Consider the following 24964-nt stretch of genomic DNA (forward strand, 5'->3'; position numbering starts at 1 on the left):
CACCACAATTAAGGGCTTTGATTTGTTCAGGCCCTTTTTTTTTTTTTTTTTTCCTGAAGTGCTCCCAACCTTGGGATTGAAATGGCTGACACTTCCTACAGATACAGCATATCAACGCACACTCACACGCACACACACGCATATACATATGCACTCTAATCCTCCACAGAGAGATATAAAATAGGAATCTGGGAAATAGAACGCAAGGAGAGGAAGAGACACTGAAGCGGGAACAAACAGATGTCAGTTTGACTGACGAATCAAAGCGCGAGTGTGCGACACCATTTTGTCGTTTGGAAAAAAAAGAAAACAGAGGAAGAGAGAGATCTGACTGTGAGACCAGTCCTAAGACAGCTTGAGCAGACAGACAGGTTTCGCCTGCGTGGGAATACAAAAGCAGCTTATACGTACAGATACAATATACTTTAGTTTACATTATACTAGAAAAAATGTACAAGTTAATATTAGTTAAGTACAGTTGACACATCGACTGAAAAACGATATCTTAAGAGTTAAGGCTTGAACAGGACAAAAGCAACAACATGTTTGTGTCTGTGTGTTTATGTGTATATGTGTATGCATGTGTACATAAGTGCCAGGATCAAAGAGCACTATGGCTTGCTTTAAACTTGAGCCATTTGCAACCCTAATTCTATTCAACGCGTTACCTACTGTAGGGATGCAAAATGGCAGCCACAGAAAGGCCACTAGAGGGAGCTGTGACATCCAGCAGACGCTGTTTGTGCCTTCCTCCATAAGCTTTTAGGCTTTAAGGTGGTTTGGTTCGTACTAGAGCCTCTTCCTCTTGAAGTAGTCGGCGTACTGCCCCCCCAGGCCCTGGGAGTGCTGCCCTATGTAGGCGCCGTCTGATGACGTCACTTCCTGAACCGCCAGCTGGGGATACTCCCTCTTATGGCCCCGTGTCTGGTTCTGGAGAGGTGGAGAAGAGAGGGAGGAGGAGGAGGGGGCAGTTAGGGGTGAAGAGAGGGTAAGTCATAGCACTTTCATGGTGTTTCATTTGCTTCATTCATTTTATATCCTCCTCGCTCGAAGATGTCGCTGCTTGTTTTTACTGGTTTCTTTACACTTTTGTATAAGATAATATTAATCTTTTCTCTTTTTTTACTTTAATATACAACTGAATAAAAACGTATATGCCAAAACTTTCATTTGTAAAAGATGACAATAATTAACTCTAGACAATTATAATCAACCATAAGTAGGTTTTTGATTTGGTATTAAAATGCCTTTTTTTTTTAAATAAACATGGAGGAGTGTGGACATAGCTTTAACAATTTGGTTTAATGGATGAAAATGTGAAGATAATACTGAAGGAAAAAAAAAGAAAGGTTAAAAGAAAGTGGGGAAAAAGCTCACTTGTTGGAATTTGACAACAATGCAAACTTGGTGTGTGTCTGAGTGTGTGTGTGTGTTTCAGGCTAACAATCCAAAGGTCTTATCCCCACTAAGACAAGGCTACAGAGGCGTCTGTGCAAACAGATGTAAATCTTTCTAGAGACGAGGCTTCGCTCACACGTCTGGATCCTGTCTCTCTGTTTACGCCTTCACACACACACTCTAAATCTCTTCTTCCTATTTTTCTCCCATTTTCCCATTGAAAATAAATAGAAAAACAATACACTACTCTCACGTACCTGCCCTTTACAGCAGTCTCTTATCCTGTCTGTTGTTAAACAGTTGTTTTCATTCACTGATTATTTCAGTTATTTTGTTTGATCAGTTCAAGCTCGTTCAATAAGACTGGAAACTTCCTGCTGTCGTTTCACAGTAAAATCCTAAAAGGAAAGGGATGGATTAAGCCGACTGATTCACTATGGCTCTTTTTGTGAAACAAACTTGTTGGAAGTCACTCTGAACAAAAAAAACACTGTAGAAAACACAGTACAGTAGGTGAATATGGTCACAGCTGTATCATACTTTATAAACTACAGCTAATATGGGAACGGCTTCACATAATTAAAAAACAAACAAAACACTTTCCAGTTTCCTCTCTGCAGCAAACAATCTACTTTGCTTTTTATTGTGAAGCAGTGAGAGCAAAACAAAAACTGATGCTACTGAGTTCCAGTAGCTCATTTTATGACCTCTTCTCTACGTCATATACTACAGATCTATAAGATAATAGTCTCTGCTCCACAGAAATGTGCCTTTACATGAGGATCCGTCCATTATTTATACTGTACACCATCCTGAAGTGGTTTTTGTGAAACATTAGATTAATTTCAACATGAAGAGGAATGATCCCCTCCCACAGATCCCTGCAGTCAACAAACACTAGTTCCCATTAACATGAGGAGCTGCAGAGGAAACACTGAAGCACTCAACTGCAATATGAAATGTTTGGATTTTATAATTTCACTTGGGTTGAGCGCGTTTCACTCTCGATCGTCACTTCAAAATGTGCGAACGGTAACGCAGCAGCCAAGAAGGGTTTGCACCCGGCTTCGCTCACTGAATCACTTAAAAGTGTCACTTCCTGTATTAGAGAAACTGTGTGAATTTTCTCCACTCACATAGTAGTAGGTGCTCCAGTCTGTGGCGGCAGTGTGTGTGTGCGCGACGGGGCTCGGGGTGGCCGCGGCCGGGTGTGGCGCCCCGAGGAAGCCGGGCATTAATGGCAGGGTGCTGTAGGCTGGGAGCATGGCGGCAGCTGGTAGGACGGCCGGCGGAGGAGCCGCACCGTTACTGACGGCGTGCAGAGACACTCCTAGAGGCTTACACACATCCACCTCCTGTCAGACACAAGCAAACACATGTTGTTGTTTTTTTTAAGTACACTGTATTTTTTGGGCTTTTTGCCTTTAATTGTTAACGCAGTGAAGAGAGACAGGAAATGGGGAGGCAGAGAGAGAGGGGAATGACATGCAGCATTAAGTCGGGATTCAATACGAGACCGGCTGCAGCGAGGACTGTAGCCTCTGTATATCCACCTTTTTCCAAACGTCAAAAACGTAAGCCGGTTTTGCTCTTCCGGTGGAATTTTATGTTTACGTTTCCATGGTTTCGGTAGTCGCGGTAAATGCATGGATTTTTTTTTTTCAATGAAAATCTGTAAAACATGGATCATCACACTGGCTTTTAACAATTGGATACCACACAAATTGACATCCGTGGTAAAAGCCAGCGTTAATAGATCCATGCATTTACTCCAAGTATGACAACGACTGAAAACCATGGAAACGTAAACGTACAATTCCACCGGAAATGCAAAACCGACTTCCGGTTTTGACCATAGATGACGTTCCGAAACTTGTGGATAGGGCGCCTGCTCTACCAACTGAGCAAAAAGACGCCCAAATACATGGTTCATGTCTCTCTAAACCTTTGGGTCTTTGTTTGAGGGCTGACAGCAGCTCATGATTTCACAATTTCTACTTATTCGTATAAAATTTCTCTACCCCAAGAGGCCATTGTTATTAAACATATCCATGTTTACAGATGACATTCAACCATGATCTCCCCTTCACCTGATGGGGTTGTTGCTGTTTTCAGCCAAAACAAAATGCTACAATGTGGTGACAACATAGCTTTCTGATGCCAGGACGAAACTAAATCGCAGAAACTGGTCTTGTTTTCTCCAGGATATCAGTTTCTGCACCGACAGTGAGCTCATCGGACCAGAATACAGCTCTTCCACGAAACGAGACCCTAGGCTGCATCTTCAAGCAGACACTTGTATGCACACACACACACACACACACACACACACACACACACACACACACACACACACACACACAGGTGTACACACACACACACACACTGATACAACATTGAGTAGCAGCAGATACTGTAAGCCAGGACACGGCCGGTCAGGGTGTGTGGAGATGACTGCTATCAGCTGCTGGGTGCAGAGTGATGTGTTCCCTCTAACAGGGTATCAGTGTCTTAGCGAGAGGTCACGCTCTCCAAATAAACACACAGACAAACTGCATGTAAATACCAGCACGTTGCTCTGAAGGCTGCAGCCGCTCAGATCGTTTACACTTCATCTGCAGGAACTGCATGACTCAAATATTGAAGAGTCAGATTGGAAATAGCCCCGGGTTTATCTGGAGCTCATCGGGTATCACGGATCAATCAGTGATGTACATGCTGGAATCAATAGCTTCTGCCAATTAATTAGTGCTTAATTGTTTCATTTTACAGATTAACGTTCGACTTGTCTTTGTCTCCTTAAAGAAAATACTAGTTTAAATGCTACATTATTGTTGTCTTAGCACTCCTAATCCTTAAATAGCCATAAACCCAGTTCCAATGATGGAGATTTAACATGTCTGAATATGCAACTGGGTTGTACGAGGTTGAACCTTGTAATATTTCTGCATCACTCTCATCATGGTACCAGTCACAAATAAAGGCTGAGTCATCATCATAACGTAAGATGGGCAGAGACACGTTATCTCAATCATCATCTCTTGTGGATGGAAAAAATAAAATCTGTTTAATTCACAATAAAAACTTTGGAAAACAGCAATTTTAAGATGAGGAGGAAAACAATAAAAACAATCCTGGTGCGACTGGAGCAAAACAGATTAAAAACCTCTCATACAACAACAGTAATAATCTTTTCAACGGTCTGTCTGTACTGTCTGTGGATGAACCAATTAATATCCAGCAAAACACATTTCATAAAGTATGTGAGGACTTGAGTCCCATCTTACAGTAATGTTCAGTCATTCAATGTTGGATATATATAAAACAACAGAATTCACCGTCTAAAAAGCAGGATGACGACTGTCCTTCATGTTCGTGATGGTCATTAAGGCTTCAACAGCACAGGCAGAGCACTGGCTCTCTCCATAAATAACCTGTCAGGTCTGAGTAAAGCTTTTAGGACCGCTGGAGTAAAAGTGACCCATGTCTGACTGTCAATTTACCAGACAGATGAAGCAGCGTCTGAAAAGAGCTGGAACATTTTAGTTTGTGGCATCCAGCTTTTTTATCTTTATGAGGACATTTTCAAATGAGAACACATCTTCTGTTGAAGAGTTGAGACCTGTTTCTAGGATTAAAGGGATAGTTCAACATTTTGGCTAATTGGCCCATTGCCATAATCCCTATAGTCATAGCAGTAGGTTCGTTACCTTTAATTGTTGGTGCGAGCAGTTTTTAGAACAGCGGAGCAGAGCCGCGAGCTGCTCAGAGCTACGCTACAGAGGCTAATGGGATTTGTTGGTTTCCCTCATCAAACTTGTCTAATATACAATCCAACAACTCCAAAACGCTCTCGAGAACAAGTTGTGACCTGCACATTCACCACGTTATGAGATAATAACAGAACGTTACCAGACAAAGTTGTTTTCGAGGTAAATTCATGCCGCTGAAAACCGCTGATGTACGTTCCCGTCGGGGGCAGTTTTTTTCGGCAAGCAGTCTCTGCATTTGCCTCGAAAACAACTGGGTCTCGTAATGTTACATGATTATTTCATAGCGTGGTGAACGCGCAGGTCACAACTTGTCCACGATACCGTTTTGGAGTTGTTGGATTGTATATTAGACAAGTTTGATGAGGGAAACCAACAAATCCCATTAGCCTCCGTAGCGTAGCTCTGAGCAGCTCGCGGCTCTGCTCCACCGTTCTAAAAACATCTTACACCGACAATTAAAGGTAACGAACCTACTCCTAAAACTATAGGGATTATGGCAATTTGCTAAAAATGTTGAACTATCCCTTTAATGCTCATGTTGTTAGTGTATATGTCTACCTTGGTGGCGTAGGCCTGGTTGGCTGCTGCAGGTTGGGAGTAGTACTGAGTGACCGCCTGCATGTACGAATTGTAATCCCCGTAGGTGGACACTGGTGGAGCCTGTAACACAAAGACGGTCTGGTTATACACAGAGCAGAGGTTTTATTTCCAGCTCCAGGAGCTTCAGCTTGTCATTCTTGAAGGGGTTCACGGTGGATTTTGAGCTCTGAGTTGGGTCATTGTCCTCTTTTCACTTTCACTTTCCCTGTCCTGTCTGACTGCAGGACCTCTGCGTCCAGGATGTGCTGATAATTAGATGAATCCATTCGTCCCTCTGTCTGTGCCACTGGCTGCCACACAAGCCCAAATAACATGCTTTACAGTTGGCAAAGGGCGGGTACCAAGTCCTGAACAGTGCCCAAAAACAGTGTGTTAACATTTAAGGCAGGCTCATTTTCACAGGGGTGGTATTCATTTATTTCCACATCAAAAAATATAAACAAAATGTTTTGTGCCTAGCAGTGCCCAAACTTTGGGATATGACTGTTTTTAATAACTGTATTTACAGAGAGCTACCCAGTCACCAGAGGATGATTGCAAACTAGTCTTTTAGTTGATTGTAGTTGATTACTGATCATCTTATTCATTTTTAATGCAAAATAGACACAGATTTGCCATTTCCATCTCTTCAAATATGAGGACTTCACACTTCTTCTTATCATAAATCTGAATCTCTTTGTATTTTGTACTGTTTGGTGGATAAAAGAGGCAGCTGAGGATTTCACCTTGGTGTGTGGGAAGGTAATAATATATATTTTTTTTTTCTTTTACCATTTTTTGGCATTTCTTACGCAAAAGGATTCAAAAATAAAGCTACCACAAAGTTAAGCACAGAAAATAATCATTAGTTGCAGCCCTACTGGGAGAAATGTTTTGGAGAAACACCACCAAACACACACACACGCAAAGGAGTCACACAGTTAAGAAGTGAGTGTGTGAGTTACCTGTGTGTGCTCCTTGTTGTAGTCTGTGGCTGTGTTGTCCTGTGGAGCAGCAGTGTTGTAGGTGTGAGCTTGTGCTGCTTGGTAGTGCTGGTACCACTGCTGCATGGCTTCCTGTGACACACACACATACAGATACAGCTGCAAACATCAGGTGAAGAGCGACTGAAGCAGACAAGTGAATGTTTACATAGTGCTTTTCTTGTCTCTGCAGATTTGTCTTTCCTTCTCATTCACTCTCTATTGTTCCTGAGGACGGCTCCCCCCTGTTTCTCCCCCTTTGTCTTTGTCTTTCCAGACAAATTAAACCGACCGTTTTATTGGTTATCTAATCGTGACTCATTTGTTTGGTCGTGTAGATTGTAATTAACATTTTAAAATTAGGTTTGCGTGGCGCTACAAATATCAGATATGTCACTTGCTGCTGCAGGAGGCATGAGGACAACAAGAGGCAGAGATGGAGAGGAGGAGAGTGCCAGAAAGAAAGAAAGAAAGAAAGAAAGAAAGAAAGAAAGAAAGAAAGAAAGAAAGAAAGAAAGAAAGAAAGAAAGAGAGGATAGACAAAGAGAAGCAGCCAGTAGGGAGGCTTCGCCGCTTGTTCTGAGTGTTATGAGAGAGGAAGAGAGCAGGGACAGATGAAGACGCACAGTGCGCTCTGCCAAATCCTCTCTCATTCTGTCTGTCCAAATATCCACACCCGTTCTCATCTCCTCCACCTCCTTGCCTCTTCTTGTTACAGCTCGCTCTGTCACTGCTGCACTCATCCATCCGCTCATTATGTATCCATCCATCGATCATCTTCTCAGCCACTATCCTAGTCGTTCTCTCTCTCTCTCTCTCTCTACTGTAACATTTCAGGCCCAGAAACACCGGGAACAGACAGACCCACATTACCATATTACCTAATTTGTGTCTCTGTATAGTGTCTGTGCTGCAGTACCTGTGTGTAGGCCTGGTTGTACTGGCTGTAGTCAGCGGAGGTATCAGTGCTGTATTGAGCAGTTGTTGTAGCTGCAGCGCTGTGGGAGAAGGAGCTGGAGCCCTGGGTGGCCACAGGAGCAACAGAGCTGCTGTACACCCCAGCGCCAGGCTGTCCTCCCTGGGCTTTACTCCCCACTGATCCTGAGGAGCCACAGAGAAGACACAGTGTGTTAGATAATAAGCAAATACTGGCTTCTCATGCCCTTGAAACGTGGCTCTGAACAGTTTCTACTTTGTTCCTTTGTGGAGGACGGTAGCTGCAGTCAGATTAGATCAACCACATCATCATCATCACTCCTGCAATATAACCTCCTTCTCTAAAGTTTTCTCTTTTGTTTAGTAGTTTTGTTTTGAACAGAACGACTTCCTGTTGTCACTGAGATGTTGAAGAAGAGTTTGACCCAAAAAACAGAAGTAATGTTTTAAGGAAGTTTCCATGTACACACATTTTGCTTTGACGTAAATTACAATTTATTGAAGTAGCATTTATGCAAGCTGACTGTCCCTACACAAAGAAGCAGACTTACAGTACAGTAAGGCTCAGGCAACCTTGAGGCTTTGACACTCGGAAGATAAATGTTTGGTTGCGAATCTCTTGTGAAATAATCTTATTTTCATGAGAGATAAAGGGTTGTTGACTTGTTTTGTGTACAAAATGTGAATACTACATTTTAAGGGAGAGTGCTTAGAGTCATATATGCTCATGAGCAACCGGTTTGAGCTTGTTTACCTTGCAGCACCACCCCTGGCATCACACTGGCCAGGTTCAGGTAAGGATTAGAGGGCAGTCTGACCTCTTTTGGCGGATCGCCCAACAGAGAACTCTGACCACTGCTGACCTGAAGAGAGAGAAAGAGATATTAATGTTATTATTCACAGCACTAAATAATTGTCTGTGGATGTCTGAGGTGTTTGAGGGAGTCTTGTCACAAATTTAATTACCAGTCAGTCAACCCTTCAACCTCAGATCCAGCTTCTTGAATCCTTTCATTCCTGTCTCTGGACTTTGATTTGGATTCCCTGCTAAAACAGCGCTGTAGCCTGTGCTGTCAGCTACGTCGCCAACATACCAACTTCAACGTAGGGTTATAAAGTTGTAAAGATTTTGATGAAGTGCTGAAGAGCTGACAAAGCTGTGAAAACCTTTGAGGACTGTTCTCTCTGTTAATTGCACTTTCCTTCCATTAGAGAGACTTTAGAGAAGACAGCGCTGGGACTGGAATTAGTTCCCCTAAGAACTTTAGAGCTGTGATTATCTCTGTACACTGACTTATTATATGGATGATGCTGTTAGCGTAGCTGTTATTTAAAGCAGGCCTCATCAAAGAGGTGTGTTCAGAGTATATGCCGAAATTCATACAGGTGAATAGTCTGGTTGACCTGAGGTAAGCCTCATCAAGCATCTGTAAATAGGGGTGAGACAAAGACGCATTATGAGAGATTCCCAGAGGAAGAGCACTTCAGGGGACTCGGGCTGTTTTATGCATACACTCATTTGATGTGCGTGCCTTGAATGAGAGTGAGACCCAGTGGGGCTAAACCAGGAATAACAGACAAACAAAAGATGGATAGAGGTGGGAAGAGAGAGTAGTGTCTAGCCACAATAAATCTTCAATAATTACACACATGATTTTTCTCTAAAATTATTCAGATGATGGTGATGATAATTCAAACACAGAAATATCTGAAAATACTAAAAATCACGACAAAATCTTCACCAAAACTGGTTATGATAGCGGGTTAAACCTTGGTTTTCTTCACATTGAAGCATTGTCAATGAGGTCCAATCAGTGCAAACTTGTACACTTTAAACATTAGCATATACAGCTAACTACGGTAGTTAAAGCAGATATCAGTGGAATGTTTTTGTTAATATAAGTCCTAAATAGTCCTATTTTCCGTCAGCAATCACTTACATGAAGTATTTCAGCCTAAACACGAGTCTCTCCGTCACTCTGCTCTGCTGTAACCCGAGGAGAAAATTTTCCTTGTGGGATACAAGTGTTATCCAATGAGGAGAGAGAACGGCATGAAGGGCTGTGTGTGCAGCCAAGGGATGCGCGTGAATGTGGTGACGTAGCACGAGGACCAATTGATGCCTGACAAGGGCGGGGGCTGCTAACTCATGGTGCGTTCAAAGAAACTCGTACTTTGTGTTTTTCCTTCCTGTGAAGTCATACCAGTTCGATCTGGTACGAGTTCACGGGTCGGAAGTTACGAGTGGCCGTTATAGGGAACTTTCACAGACAACAGGATGGTAAAAACACGAGCTACGGGTTACCTGGAACGCTACCAAGTCGTAGTTGTGACTTGAAGCTGTAACTTACGGTTTCAAAAGCCTGCCTTGAACGCAGCATTAGCCGAAACGGCCGTGAAGCTGATATCTGCTTTAACTACTGCACCAACATTAATCAAGCAAACACTAAATTTGTTTATGGAGTTACAGGTTATATTAAAAATCTCAAATTCATAATGCTGGCTAGTCACAGCTGATAAAAGCTACCAGTGACATTTGACATTTCTGCTAAAAAAGAGAGTCATGAGCTAAAAATAAGTTTCTTATAACCACCTCTGTCTGAAATGAAGGATCCTTTATTTACAGAGTTATGACTAAAAGGGACAAGTCTGCCATTAATCAAAAATATATTATTAGTTATGCTTGGTTTTGTAATGTATTGTCATGTTTTCGATCTTTAGTTGTCAGCGAACTCTGGTGCAATTATCAAATGTACGATGTCACTGACAAATACATAATAAACAAAACTTATCATAACCAGAGGAAATAAGAAGAAGAAGAAGAAGTAATGACCTGATTATCAAAATGGTTGTTGATTTTCTGCTAACCTAGTAGAGTAAACTGAGATACTGTAGGTGTTTGTGTGTTTGCACATGCGCATACATGCAGGTTGTGTTTGCAGTTCTCACCATGGTAGCCAGGGGGCAGCCATCTGCGCTGTTGTGCTGGCCTGTTGATGTGTAAACTCCTCCGGGGGGTTTCGGTGGAGGCGGGCCAAGGCCTGAGTTACTTATACCCAAGGAATAGCTCTGTCCCTGCAGATGGGAGCTCACCATCGTCCCAGGGGGAGCAGGCTGTCGGTCACAGGCGGCGGAGGAGGAAGAAGAGGAGGAGGAAGCGGAGGGGGCTGTGGAGATAGAATGGGCGTTGTTTTGTTCTCCTGTTCGACCCTGAAGGTATGGCATGACACCTGCTGCTGATACCACCACTGTGGGATTGTGGGTAGATTGAGGCACCGACTCTTGGCCCAACTCTGTCAGAAAAGAGGAGAAAAAAGCAAACACGGGGAGGAGAAGAGAGGTGAGGAACGGACAAGGAAACAAAGGCAGGGAAAAGAAGAGAAAAGGATGAATGACAGGACAGAAAAACAAAAGCAACAAAGGAAAATAAAAGAGTCCAGAAAAAAATAAGAAAGACACAAAAAACATCATAGAAAAACAAAGTAGAGGAAATTACATGAAGGGAAATAAAAGGATGGCTGGGAGAGATGCTGGATAAACACATGAAATGGCTTCAGAGATGACCATCAGTGTCTCTGTCTCCTCTGGACAGAGACAAATCACTCAGACGGCAGGAATCTGAGCTCAGCCCGCCCGTCTCTGTAGACCCAGTTGTAATATTTGAGAATGGGTTTCCTGCTCATTCATCATCGCTCATCACGTTTATTTACAGCCCGGCGGTTTGCGCCACACTCCCAATATTTCACTCACTCCGGGGTTTAATAAACACCTACAGTATGTACACACATACATACATATACACGAGCACAAAGGAGAGACGCAGGGACATAAAAGCACAAGCGCACATAATTTAAAGATGCAAATACACAACAGAGGTGAACTCGCTCGCATACACACTCACACTTATTATAAATCCAATATTGCTGTGAAAAATGGGCTCCGCGGCACGAGAAAACAATCAGCCCTCACAAGCCTTAAGCCAACAATCCCAGCAGACACATGCACTGATAAAACTGCATCCTCATACTCAACTCACACAATCAAAGAGGGACACACACGCACGTAAATAAAATTACATCAGTGTGCACAAAGACACACAACTGCATGTGTTTGTGCATAGGGTCTGTGATATATTGTTTCCATTTAAAAAACTATACGGCTTTTCTCAGCTGGATATTTGCATTGTAAATGCGCTGCTGTTTCCTTGGGGACGTGTCGTACAGTAATGTACAACCATGAGGAGAATCCACAGAGAGACGACCCTGACACCTGACATTAACATATCACTGTACAACTGTGGGGATTGCTACGTACACTTTCACATGTTCATAACCCTCCTTTCTCATCCTTTTTTTACACCAATTACTTTGCTCTTCTCTCGGATGCTACATGCCAAATAGCAATTCACACAAATTTAGTTTTGTGACGACAGGAAACACCTGAGAAAATACAAGCTGGGATACTGGGATTTGTTGTTAGGAACAGATGGTTTTGTCTTGGGGTTAGGTAAGATTGTTTTTTACAGCCCGACATTCCTGTCTGAAATTAAAAGTGTCTACGTTATCTTAACATTAACAGGATATTGGCTTTGACTCAAGGCATATTCAATCAGGAGGCAGGCCCGATGAGCAAGATAAAAAAAATATTTTTGGTGGTGAACTGCTTGATATCAACAAAAAATAATTTGTTAATTTCTCAGTATTGCATTGGTGATGTTTTATGTGTTGAATGGATGTCATTACAATCCCCTTTAAGCACATTTATACACAATGTTATGGCTGACTGGTCTATATTTGCGGCCTGTTTTAAGAGCAAATTTTTTAATTATTAGTCATTTGATTTGAAACTGAATTTGTAATTTCAATTATCTTTCCACAGCTTCCTGGCTTGACTCTAGACTGAAGCACAAATGTTATTGCAGCTCAAATTAATCGACAGTTTTCCGATGTTCTCACAATAGGAGAGGAGGAAATAAGTGATATCTTGTTGAGTTTAAAGACTGGTAATTCACTGACCTGACTATGTTGTTCAATCACTCCGCAAGACAAGCAATCACATGACTGGTCAAATGTATTTCAGATACATTCAGAAGTCTATCTACTGTGATTGTATATCTAATGTACTTTTAGGGACATTTAGCTCCCATTGTGATTTCAGGTTTAAGTTAATAGCTCAGCAGACATCGTTTTGCTCTTTTTGCAACTATCACAGTAAGACTGCATTGACTACTGTAACTACAGTGCAGTATACACTAGTATAGTTTATAAGACAGGGTGATAACATCGTTCCTGTCACCTGTAAGAGGAGCTGTGCTGCTAACACCAAGTAGCAAGCAAGTCCCATCACTTGGGACATACGCAACATACGCAACATAGCACAGGCCAACTGGTTAATATTCAGTGGCCTTACTTCTTTGCTGTAATTACAGCCAATTCTGCGACACGGGGCCCTGCTCACCTGTAGGGGAGTCTCCAAGGAGGCCTTTCCCCAGTTGGACAAGGCCTGGAGGTCGCAGAGACAAAGCTTTCTGCATCAGCAGCCTGGACGGGTCCCCGAGCAGACTAGAGACCTGAGGGGGAGAAAGAGGAGAAAGAGGAGAGGAGGATGAGGAGCATGAACGGCAGGGAAGGAAATGGACAGAGGTGATCTGCAAAAATAGATAAGAGAGAAGGGTGGAGGAAAAAATAGAAACCAGGCTAATGTAGTAACACAGTTGTATACGACACTTGGGTGTCAGATCTGAAGGATCACTATCCAGTTTCAAAAACAACATAAAATACTCAAAATATCATTGCGACTCAACTTAAGACTTCAGCAAACATTATACTGTAAAGATACAGTACACATGCAAATCTAAATCTCCTTTATACAGTAAACGAAGCCAACAGGCTGCATTTAGCTTCATTATACATTAAGTTCTGAAGATGAAAATATAACAGCACATATGCACATGCCCACAACTACGTTTGAACCTCACCACTAACCTATGCAAATCATCATTCACACACACACACACACACACAAACAAACAAAACAGGTGTCTTACGCTACTGATGCGTTTGTCTTTGATGTGAAGAAGCTGTTGTTGTGCGAGCTGCATATGCAAAAGGTTTTGGAGGACGAGTCCATTACCAAGCATAGCACTCTGCAAAGTAAAAGAAAAACAGACATTACTATAAGCAAACAATATATACAGTATAACTATGAAAAACATCCTGCACAGATGTGGATGTTGATGTGGTTGTGACCTGGTGTGCCTTCCCCAGTGTGAGCAGAGCTGTGGTGAGAGGAGGTCTGAGGAATGGCAGGCTGGTGTGGCGCCCGTATTTGCCTGAAAACATCGAAAAACAACAAATAAATTAATGACTCAGCACCTCGATATGATTTACTTTAAAAACTTTTTTTTTTGCATCCACTCGTGGTTTAATCAATCACCTGAACACGCATGCACAGGCAGAATTATTAGTCAGACAACTGATCCATCAGTCATTTGTGGCACATTTCAAACAATTACACAACCTTCTGTTTCATAACAAGCACATGTAAAGCAATACTGGGATATTAAGTTCGGTGGTGCACACAGCAAACAGCCTCCCCTCATACTTTCTCAAAGTTTAAATTGCATTTTGATGTTGCAGACTTCATTGAAAAGAGGCTCAATCAAAAACAAAACAAAACAAAAAAACAGATACAGAAAACAAAAGCTGAGAAAATCTAAATTCAAACTTCTTCAAACATTCTGTCTTTATTTAATCTTAATGCTCTTGACAGTCTAGTCAAGGAAACTGTCTCCAGCTTTTTTTTACCTGTCTGGCACTTTTCCACAGTCAGTGAGTGTTGACGTACTGATGAGGTGGTTATTAAAACATTTCCCAAACTGTAAACAACTAAAAAGGCTGTAAAATGCCCTGGAGTAAGACGTGACTTCACCGGATCTGCTTGTCAGCTCGATACAGAGTCTCTGTTGGTTCAGGGTCAAATACTTTATGAAGCTGGTTTTAAGGTGCACCAGTTTAAGGTTATTACTGTCTGTTCGAGGCTGTTTGCAGCCAGAGTGTGTAACTCAGTGACAGCTGATAGAGGAGCAGACTGGTGGCTCTGCATGGAAAATGTATCATGATGTAATTTGCCCGAGGGAAAAATAAACAGGGGAGCAGATATTCTTTACATGAAAATGGCTGATCAATTATAAACTATTTAAATCCCATATTAACACAGTTTGACAGGATGACTGTTTACAATGGGGGATTTTGCATTAATGTAGCATATCTGCCATACAGTACAGTATATCCAGTATGTGGTCTGCCTTGAGGAAAAAGCAGGTTTTCATACTGTTACTGATATAATAATCAGAATGACTGAGCCTGAGCTCAGCAGGTAGCCTGCATGCTATTGTTAGTTTTATGTTAACATTAATAGTGTGAGAAGCTTTTGTGCTTCTTTCCCCTGCCATTAAATTAATGTTTTTGGACCCATGCAGGTCTTTTCTCTCCAACTGCAGAGCTACTGTACTGTAACATGATGTGGTCTGTGTTAGCACTAGTCATCCCTGTGTGCTGCTTCAGTCCACAATCGTGAAAATGTCCATATATAAACTGTTATGACATTGAAATTGTGTTTTTTACTGGATGAACGGATACATTTAAAATTATTAATAAGTTATATCAACGTTTCCATTTTAGTTACCAAAGCAAACCACAGCCTGCAACCACATACAAACACATATGTAAACTGACTACAGCAAGAGAAAGACTTTTATTCAAGACTTTTACTAATTCATTTTAGCACTTTTTGGCCAAAATGTTTATCTTGCATTGATGACAACTTGTTTGTGTTATACATATACAGTAACAAGTTTTACATTTGCCCACACTTTTGCAATGGCAGTTTTCCTACCAATGCTTTTTTCATTGCCTTTGATTTAACTGGTGTTCATGGCATTTCATCTTTTTCCAATTTGTAATCACTATCATGACTTTGTTGTTCAATACTGTTTCACTGCTGCTCTGAGTAAAAACCCCAAAGGCCAATGCTTTAATTAGAGGTGTGTTTAGTTTGCTGCATAGCTGTGATAAAGATTATGTGGTTGGTGAGAAATCTAGTGAACTGGTTACAGCCCCAATAACTTTCTACTCGTGAACAAACAAGTGTCCTGCTGCCTACACAGCTACAGCTTTTTCAAAACCTTCTGTGGGTTTCTCAAATACTTTAAACTAAACCAATTAAGTATTTATTTCCCCCCCTGCCAAGTAGGGACAATAATCAAACCTCAGCCAGCCACTGATTTTAACTAAAATGGTTCATGTTTCCAAAAATGTAGAAGAGTTTACCCACATTCACAAACCTGAAAACATCCATGTTCAGGGCTGAAAACCCCCCCAAAAATTACAAAGCATCTCTCACCTCCAGGCGAGTGTTGCCCTCTCCTTCCCATACACAGTACACACCTCTTTCTTTGGCTTGTGTGCGTGACCGTGTTACTTCTGAGTCACAAGGCCTCGTCATAATAAATGTAAGCGTCAATGCTAATGGTAGCTTCCTCCAGAATAGGTAGAGAAAGTTTAACATTTAATCAAGGACCTAATTTTAGACTTTAATTGTGCTTGCGCTTCTTTAAGAGAGCTCCCCCACCTCTCCCATCTTCTCTTCTTCCTGTTCTCATTTGTTCCGCTAATGTCACACGATTTCATTTTAATACCTGATTAGCCATTCATCAAATAATGAAGCCGTCGACTAAGTGATTACAGTATATAGGAGGGCCTAACAGAAGGACAGACTTGTACAGTGAAGCTCTGATTACAACTCAAGCTCCTCAGTGGAAATGCTACTTTAACAAGTTCAAGTCATTGATATGCTCTAAAATGACATTATTCAAATATGCAGCATGAATGCAAGTTTGATCCCAACTGTACAGAAGAAAGCTATTATGAAAGTAATGTCTTCATTTTTGAGGTGCTGAGAGAATTACCCTAAAATCTATGTGAAACAGAAATAAAACAATGGCATGGAGCTGTACACAAATGTTGGTATACAGCTTTTACAAATTTTTTTTTTTTGGTAACATACAATATTCTGTCTGAAATCAAACTTTCTGGAATAAAAAGTTCATTTTGTGTGTTGTATTTAAAGGGACAACGAGGAGTTTCTCCTTTGGCAGAACGAAAAATTCTGCGACAATAAAAAAGTCTCATATTAATGTGGATGATTCTCCGCTACCCACACTTGTTAATGGGCCCATTTTCGATAAATATATCGTTTTGTCTCTATCGTTATTTTGTTGTTATTAGTGGTGGCGGAAATGCTGGCCGAGCCGACCAGCGTTTCGTTACTTTCGGTTTCACGGCGAGTCATGAGAATAACGCCGCCGAATCGCTGTTTATGGTCGGAACTACGACGGTATCTGAACCTCTTTGAACCTCTGACTTTAATTCTTGATGAATGAAAACATGAGTCTGTCTTGCGCCGGTCAAAGAATTTCACGGTGCGCGCGGAGGCTCATAAATGTAGTGTGAAAACGCTACGCTTCCAAAACTCCTCGTTGTCCCTTTAGTATACCGGTAGTTTAAAAAAAAACTTTGCTGAGCCTCTCTATATCACAAGTTATATTTTAATTTAAAGCAGAAGTAAGTGATATATTTGTGTTAATATAAGTCTTAAATAGTTATATCTTCCATCAGCAATCACTTACATAGAGTGTTTGGACTGAAACACGGGTCTGTCAGTCCCTCTGCTCTGCTCTGAGTCGAGGAGAAAACATTTATCGTATCCTACAGTTTTTATCCAATGAGGAGAGAGAACGGCATGCAGGGCTGTGTGTGCAGCCAAGGGACGCCGTGAATGTGGCGACGTAGGGACGAGGACTGTTATGGTGCGTTCAAGGAAACTCGTGTTTTTCCGACCTGTGAAGTCGTACCAGTTCGATCTGGTACATACTGTACAAAAAGACGTACTGGTACGAGTTCACGGGTCAGAAGTTACGAGTGGCCGTTATAGTGACTTTCACCGGTAAAACAGGTCGGAAAAACACGAGTGGGTTGCCTGGAACGCTACAAAGTCGTAAGTTGTGACTTGAAGCTGTAATTTATGATTTCAAAAGCCTGGCTGGAACGCAGCATTAGCGAAAACGACCGGATCACTCACTTCTGCTTTAAGCAGGCATTTAGAACATGGAAAGTACAGTTTTTATTTTACTGAATGTTGTTAATTTTTTTTTTTACCAGTTTGTTTCACTTGCATTATAAAAAAAAGTGCCAGATGTCACTGCAATTTCAGTGTTTTGCATATTTTGACTTCTTATATTGCTGTTGTTTCGTTGTTGGATGACTATCTGACCTAAAAACCAACACCTACAACTTTAAGTGGATCTGTTTTTCTCTATAGCTGCACCAGCTGATCTGTACCTTCCATCTCAGCCCTTACAGATCCTGTGTATCAGAGCAAGTTATGAAATGAATACTGTACTCTGTCAGTGCAAGGTTGTTGCACTTGAGCTATATTAACAAAGAAATAGAGCCATGGAGAAAATGATATGTGCTGATTGATCTATATGACAATGATATAATATCCCTAATAATATACTAAATCAATTAAAGTAACCTAGACTCATGCAACAATTATTGAACTGGTCTATGGGTCATAGGCTGTGAGATCATGGGCTCCCCTGGGGCCACAGAGCTCAGTTTAAAGACGAAGCAGACAGACAAAACAACCATCATCTATGCCCAGGGGGTCCACTGTCTCATAATCAATCAAATGGCTTAGGAGCAGAAAGTTGATGGATAGATTAACGAGTCGAAAAACAATAAATCATCTACTTGTTAAGACTTGTCCATTAAGTGAATGAGCCTCCAAGATACTGTCCAACTGATATAAGGCGACAACCATAAGTTATGATCACATTACATTCACTCACTTGGCAGATGCTTTGATCCAAAGCAAGGGACAACAAAGCTTCAGGGCCAAGTATTATTTGTTGGTCTGAGTATTATACGTTACATCACTAATGCTACTGTTTAATGAAGGCAAGACAAAACAATGGAGGAAGTTCTGTCAATATAATTTAAGACCTTTCAATAATCTTCTAGCAGACGAGCAGCCTGATTACATATTCAGATTGTATTAAAGTGAGCAAAATGTTTTAGTTTTACGATTTGAAATTCAGTCAAACGACTCTTGTCACAGTCATACCTCCTCTTTTCCCAGTGTGGTACGGCCTCATGAGGATCTGCAGCGCAGCAGGGTTGGTCATACTGGTCAACAACTGGGCCAGGTTTGGTTCTGGTAACAGACCTTTCCTATTGCTCAGAATCTAGAGGGGAAAACAACACACATACACACACAGTTAAAAGAAAGAAAAGTGGGACTGTGTGTGTGTGTGTATGTATGAGCCCATTTATGCATGTGACTGCAGTACAGTGTGTGTTTTGATCTCGTCATTAGAAGCCCCTGATGGCTGTGGTAATCCTTACACTAGTTTTACATCATCAGAACATGTCTGCAATGTCAGCAGAGGGAAGCTGATCTGTGAGACAAAAGACAGAAAGCAAGCGAGAGATGGAGCACATCTGAGGCGGGGGTGAAACAAGACAGAGCAAGTTTGGAGTGGTGGTGGTGGTGTGTGTGTGTATCGAATGTTAAGAAAAAAAAAAATAGAGATCGCCATTCAGACATGTTCTGTAATTCATGTCTGTCCTTGAGCCACTTTTATTCTGAGGCTGAGGTGTGAATACAAGAAAAACAGGCTGCGAGTAACATACAAGAACCTTACATCTATACATTATATGATGTTTAGTAAAGAGTACATAAACCAGTTACAAGAGAAGTGCAGCTTTAAAGGCACTTTGAAACCAAAGCATGGTTTCAACATGGTTTAATTTATTTTTATTACCAATTGCACGACAGAAAACAAATCAATAAATATATTCACTGAGAGTGTAACACTCAAAACTCTGCATCTGAATCCTCGTTTCATCAGGAACTGAGTGGGTGTGGTTTGAGCAGATTTCAGTGGCAGCACAGGAAGCCAACCGCCTTACAACTGTCGTCACATTTACATCCTTATTGGTGCGCAAAAACGTGTCATCAGCTTGTTTCTTTATTCCCCCACCATCTTCAAAAACAGTGAGACAAAAGAGGTTTTCAAGGCCTTTAAATACCTTGCCTACATCATGTGACAGACTTCATTGCAAAGATACATACCGTGAACCCATGAGTGAAGAGAAAAGTTTAAAAAGATACAAGTGTTACAGGTTTCACGTATGAAAAGGCAATATCAAGTCAGTCTGGAGGAAAGAGTGGCGCTGCAATTTCTGGTTTGGACAAATTTTCTATTCTTACAAAAGTGTGTCGCTCTCACAGCTCAGAAGTGTCTCTTCAAAGTCACATGCTACTTCAAGATGATCTTTGATCAAAGTGCACCAATTCAAGCTTCAATCTTGTCACTTGTGATTGGCTCACAACGTCTGTGCGTATACAGTCTTTTGGGTACTTTCACTGCACCGTCGCCGCTTTTATTTCCCATTTTGAAGAAATTTCTCCTAAGACAAGAAATTTCTCTTCCTTTATTGGACAGCTGACAGTAAAGAGACAGATGATGAGGGGAGCATGTGGTTGCATGGTCTTTGGCTACCAGAATGCCCCACTTGTACTCAACTTCTGAGGCGTAAATAGGAAGAGGAAATAAATGTCTGATCCACTGGCAGAAGAGTTACTGACATGTTTTCAGCCGGCAGGTTTTTCTTCCCTCATGTGTTGCATTTAATAGGTCTCACAATGTTACTGTGGCTGCGTGTCTCATTTAATTCCTCTCTTACTACACATAAAATACCTTTAGAGACAGACTCTGTGTTTCCCCTTTTACCAGTAAAAAGCTTATATTTGATTTGACACGAGCCAAATTTCCTGGAACTAAACTGATCTCTGCTGACTTATACTATAATGGAAAGACATACTGCAAGGCACATTCCCAAATATGAATTCAATCACTCATTAAGCTGACTCAAATGAAATCCTATTGAATTTGTCTGCCTCAACTCGAATGGAGCAGTGTTTGCTTTGGTAGAGCCTCCGCAGCACTGACAGTGTGACGGCAGTGCTCGCTGACTGGCCCAAAGATACGGCTATTTAAAACAACATTAGCAGGATGGTGGTGATATTTCCTCCTCGTCTGCCCCTGAGCCACAGCATGACCGCGGCTCAAGTCAACCTTGTTTCCTCCCTGTCACATCCGGAGGAGAGAGCATTACTGACGGGAGGGATGGAGTGTGTTTGACTCCAGCCTGTCAGCGAGAGAGAGAGAGGGAGACGAGAGTGTGGAGCGCACATACAGTATGTGATTTTGTGTGTTTCAGCAACGAAAACTGGTGTTCGCATGTGTGCGCGCATGTGTACTGTATGTGTGTGTCGATGTTGAACAAGGCCAGTCATAGCTGACAGCGTCTTTCAAGGGAAGGCACAGAGAGAGAGAAAGAGAGAGAGAGGGGAGGATGACAGGAGGAGGAGGAGGAGGAGGAGGAGGAATGCTCTCTCGTTTCTTTTTCTTTCGGCTTGAGAAAATGTCAGCATGCATCAGTCTGTTTGGCTACTGGCACAAAATCCAGCCACACACCCACACACTAACACACACACACGCCAGGGAGGTAAGGAAGCCGCGAAGAAGGGAAGGTGAGAAGTATCACGAAAGGAGAGGGATGGAGGGAGAAGAAAGGAGGAGGGAGGAGGGAGGAGGAGGAGGAGGAGGCCATCTGGTCCTCAGCGTTTACACTGCCTCAGAGAACTGTAGCCGGGAGTGGGCCTTGATCTCTTTCTGAAGGTCTGATGTTTCTTTCACAGGCTGCTCACATTCACTTCAGTAATCTTAAAGGAGCCTTGGAGCACTAATGCAACCTCACAGTCCTCTCAGGCTCTAAACACTTTCTGTCTCTCCACCTCTTCTCTCTGCGAGTCCATTTCCCCATCAATCCTTACTTTTCTTTCACTGAATTCATGTCTTTCCCCTATGTCACGTCAGCCTTATCTTCCTCAGCTAATTTATTCCGAAACACATTTTCTCTCTCTGTGTCTTTTCATCCTCTTCGTTGCAATTAGGACTGTGACCGTTACTGCTCTGCCTTTCAACCTGTAATTTTCAACCCATCCATCTCAAGGCTACAACCTCTTAAACTGCACCTGACAATTCTTCTTCTGCAACAGCTGTGGATAAAAAAAAGAAAAGAAAAGAAAAGCAGAGACAGACACCACAGTCTGTCACTCTCCATCAAAAATGATGGTGCAGCAGTTTTCGGTAAATCATCCATTTTTAGTGCTTTAATGTAATGTAATGTAATGTGCCTGTCAATGAATACAGGGCATTTTATGTAAATTAGATTTAGGAGGTTGGACTCAGACACTTTCAAAGTTACAAGTTCTGACTCTTATTTGTAGCTTTCCATGAGCTCAATTAGTGTGATCTAAAATATTTATCACCAGATGCGAGTCAAACAGTAAAGCTGTAATGGTTTTCCATTGCCTATGGGTAAGTCATAATGAATCATCAATCTGCAATGCATGTGACAATAAAAATTGAAGATTTCCATGTGACGGGAGAAACACTGCTGTGTTTTTCTGCTTATAGGCTGCTCAAGAGAAAATATGCTAAAATATTCCAAATTATTACTGACACTGTGAACGAGTGCCTTTATTAACTTTGGTTTATTAGACTTAATTGGACTTGATGGAAGGTCATATTGGTATATTGTACTGTACGGGTTGATGAAGCTGATTAAAGGAAGCCACCTCTTGCAGATGAGAGCTGCTTGGAATAACAGTGTGTTGATGTAACAAATGAGACATTTAAAAGATCAAAACCTTGGTTTCTTAACAAAAATGTTTTAAGTTAAAAGAATATGTTAAAAAATCTAAAATGAATTTCAATAAGTGATGAAAGACGGTCATGAAAAAGTGTATTAATAAAAGATCTTGAGCTTTTACGTCTTTAAATAGGGAGTTGTGAACAGGTGGCTGAATGAGCTTGTCAGGATGTTACTGTAAACTTCGTCATGCTAAACGTGAAAACTGATCCTCTCACTTTCATAGCCTTGTTATGTTTACTCTCTCACTCCTGTAAACTAGTAGTAACTCTATAAGAGAGGCTTGTGTACGCACACTGAATCAAATGACAAGTTGGAGTCCTCGTGGTGGTGACACTGAAGTCATGAGACTGTGGTGTTGTTTGTTTATAGCCTAACATTAATTTTTTGCCTCTGGCGATTAGACTTCAGGAATAAAAACGGTGGCACTGATTTGTGAAGATTATCTTGCTGAACAAAGTGTGTAATTTTATTTCAATTATTCTCTTCTTTCCAAAAATGTGTTACTCTCTGCAATAATCTAAAAAAACAGAGACTGGGGTACAGAGAGAGAGAGAGAGAGAGAGAGAGAGAGATAGTTCAGGATGCAGTGCAGTGCAGTATTGTCCTCAAATGTAGGACTGCAACATTTTTAGATGCAGTTTCTAGGAAAAAATGTCATTTTAAATTTTGAGTCAGTATAGCAGCAGTCTAAAACCTGTTCACACTGTCTCACTGCCTTACATAAACATGGAAACACATTGCTGCTCTGACTGTTTTTGACTGTGAAAGCATGACAGTCTATAATGTTTTTAAATCCACTTTTGAATTGAATTTTCTATCTAAATTATGCATCTCTGCATCCACAGTTATACATAAACAAGTACAGTTGCTTCTCTTCGAATGATTGGACACTCTCACTTATATTTGCATCTTTTGGAGCAAGTTTGCAGGGGTGCATATATTTGAATGTATGTCTGTTTGTATGAATGTCATACTGTGTCGCAGGCTGTGAGTTTGGTTTATTTCAGGCAGCAGGAGACAGTGGAGGAGCCCAATCAGTCTATACAACTATAATTATCATGTCAGCGCTTCTCCGCTACCACAGCACTGTGTAGGAGGGACACCACGGCTACAAAGACTATCTCAGCTGGCGGGTGTTCATGCATGTGCACTATGTCAAACCTCTGTATATCTCAACATTGGATGTGCAATAACCAGTTGGTGGCAGCGTTTCAATTAAATGTAGCTTGTGACACTGTCAGATTAGTTGTGTGTTCATGTGGAAGTATGGGAAGTTTGATGTTTTGGTGACACTATGTATGGAGTTCCAGATGAGGAAATGTATGGGAGTGTTACTGTATTTTTCCTGAATATATTATTCTACTCACATAACAGTGGAACTGAATCTTAAAGAGGAACTAAGCAGGATTTTTCCCCTGGCCATGCTACATTTTCACCTTCATTAAAAAGCTCTGGAGTAATTGTGATAGTTAACTACATGACTTGTGACTTGTTACCATTGAGAATGGAGGATCTCTGCCTTCCACCTTGCAACATCAGTGTAGTACTTGGCCACCGGCCCGGTGTCCCAGCTCTCGTCTCTGCGCACCGTGACACAAATGCGCTCCGTAACCCGTAACCTTTTGTTTATGAGAGTTAAGACTACGAAAACATACACGTTGTAACATCGTATATGTTATATAACATTATCCACCGCTCCATGTATTGATTTTTCGCCGCACACAGCTGACAGGAGGGTTAGCAAAACAGTGGAAAAGCAACCAGACTTGCATAGTTCCTCTTTAAGCGGATCCACTCATTCTGGTCATCACTGTTTTGCTTGTACTGTAACAGCTCTTTACAAATCAGTACACGTGCCTGCTAGTTAAAGCAGACAACTTGTGTGCGCTACTATCCTCTCACATACTTTTTGTATCTGTATATCTGACACAGCCTTTATAATCAGGCCATATTTCTCCTATCGTCCTTTTTGCCTTGCCAGATGCTACAAATCCAGCTCAGCTATAATTTCTGTAATCACTTACTGCTCCTGCAGCTGCTACTATTCACGAAGTGTCCATCTATAGGGTCAAGTCCAAGTTCCCACAGGAGGAAGTTCTTATTGCCACTTATGGAAGTTTCTCCACACAGGATCTCTGGAGCTCAGCCAGGCAGACTGTCAGGTTCTTGGTCAACTCTGTTACGTAAAACACTTCTCCTTAGATTGCTCAATGTGGCAGCCAGTTTTAAGAAGAGCCCTGGTTGTTCAACTCTGTTTCCACTGATGAGTTATGAAGACCACTGTAGGGAAAAGTATTAAACGTTCTTCTGCAATGAGGCGTCCCCTGAGCAGATCTGTACCTCAACACAATCCTGTCTCTGCCTTCTGCTCTGCATGAAGCTCCTCCCACCTCATAGTTTGGTTCTTACTCTGATATGCATAAGTCATCGTAAAACCTTATGGATA

The 24964-nt window shown here is 41.6% G+C and overlaps 1 protein-coding gene across 1 annotated transcript in view; it reads right to left on the minus strand.

Moving 5' to 3' along the window:
- Positions 1–789: 789 nt before the first annotated feature.
- raver2 (ribonucleoprotein, PTB-binding 2) overlaps positions 790–24964 on the minus strand; it is a gene marked incomplete at both ends in the record, with an annotated part of 79632 nt that continues 55457 nt past the window's right edge. The window contains 12 exons of the mRNA XM_083970880.1: positions 790–930; positions 2535–2753; positions 5730–5831; positions 6716–6826; positions 7653–7834; positions 8424–8532; positions 10619–10962; positions 13127–13238; positions 13716–13814; positions 13918–14000; positions 18857–18977; positions 21836–21859. Coding sequence (XP_083827006.1) covers positions 790–930; positions 2535–2753; positions 5730–5831; positions 6716–6826; positions 7653–7834; positions 8424–8532; positions 10619–10962; positions 13127–13238; positions 13716–13814; positions 13918–14000; positions 18857–18977; positions 21836–21859 — 1647 coding nt within the window. The remainder of the gene's footprint in view (positions 931–2534; positions 2754–5729; positions 5832–6715; positions 6827–7652; positions 7835–8423; positions 8533–10618; positions 10963–13126; positions 13239–13715; positions 13815–13917; positions 14001–18856; positions 18978–21835; positions 21860–24964) is intronic.

The sequence above is a fragment of the Trachurus trachurus genome (assembly GCF_905171665.1).
Source record: "Trachurus trachurus genome assembly, chromosome: 4".
Classification (NCBI taxonomy): domain Eukaryota; kingdom Metazoa; phylum Chordata; class Actinopteri; order Carangiformes; family Carangidae; genus Trachurus; species Trachurus trachurus.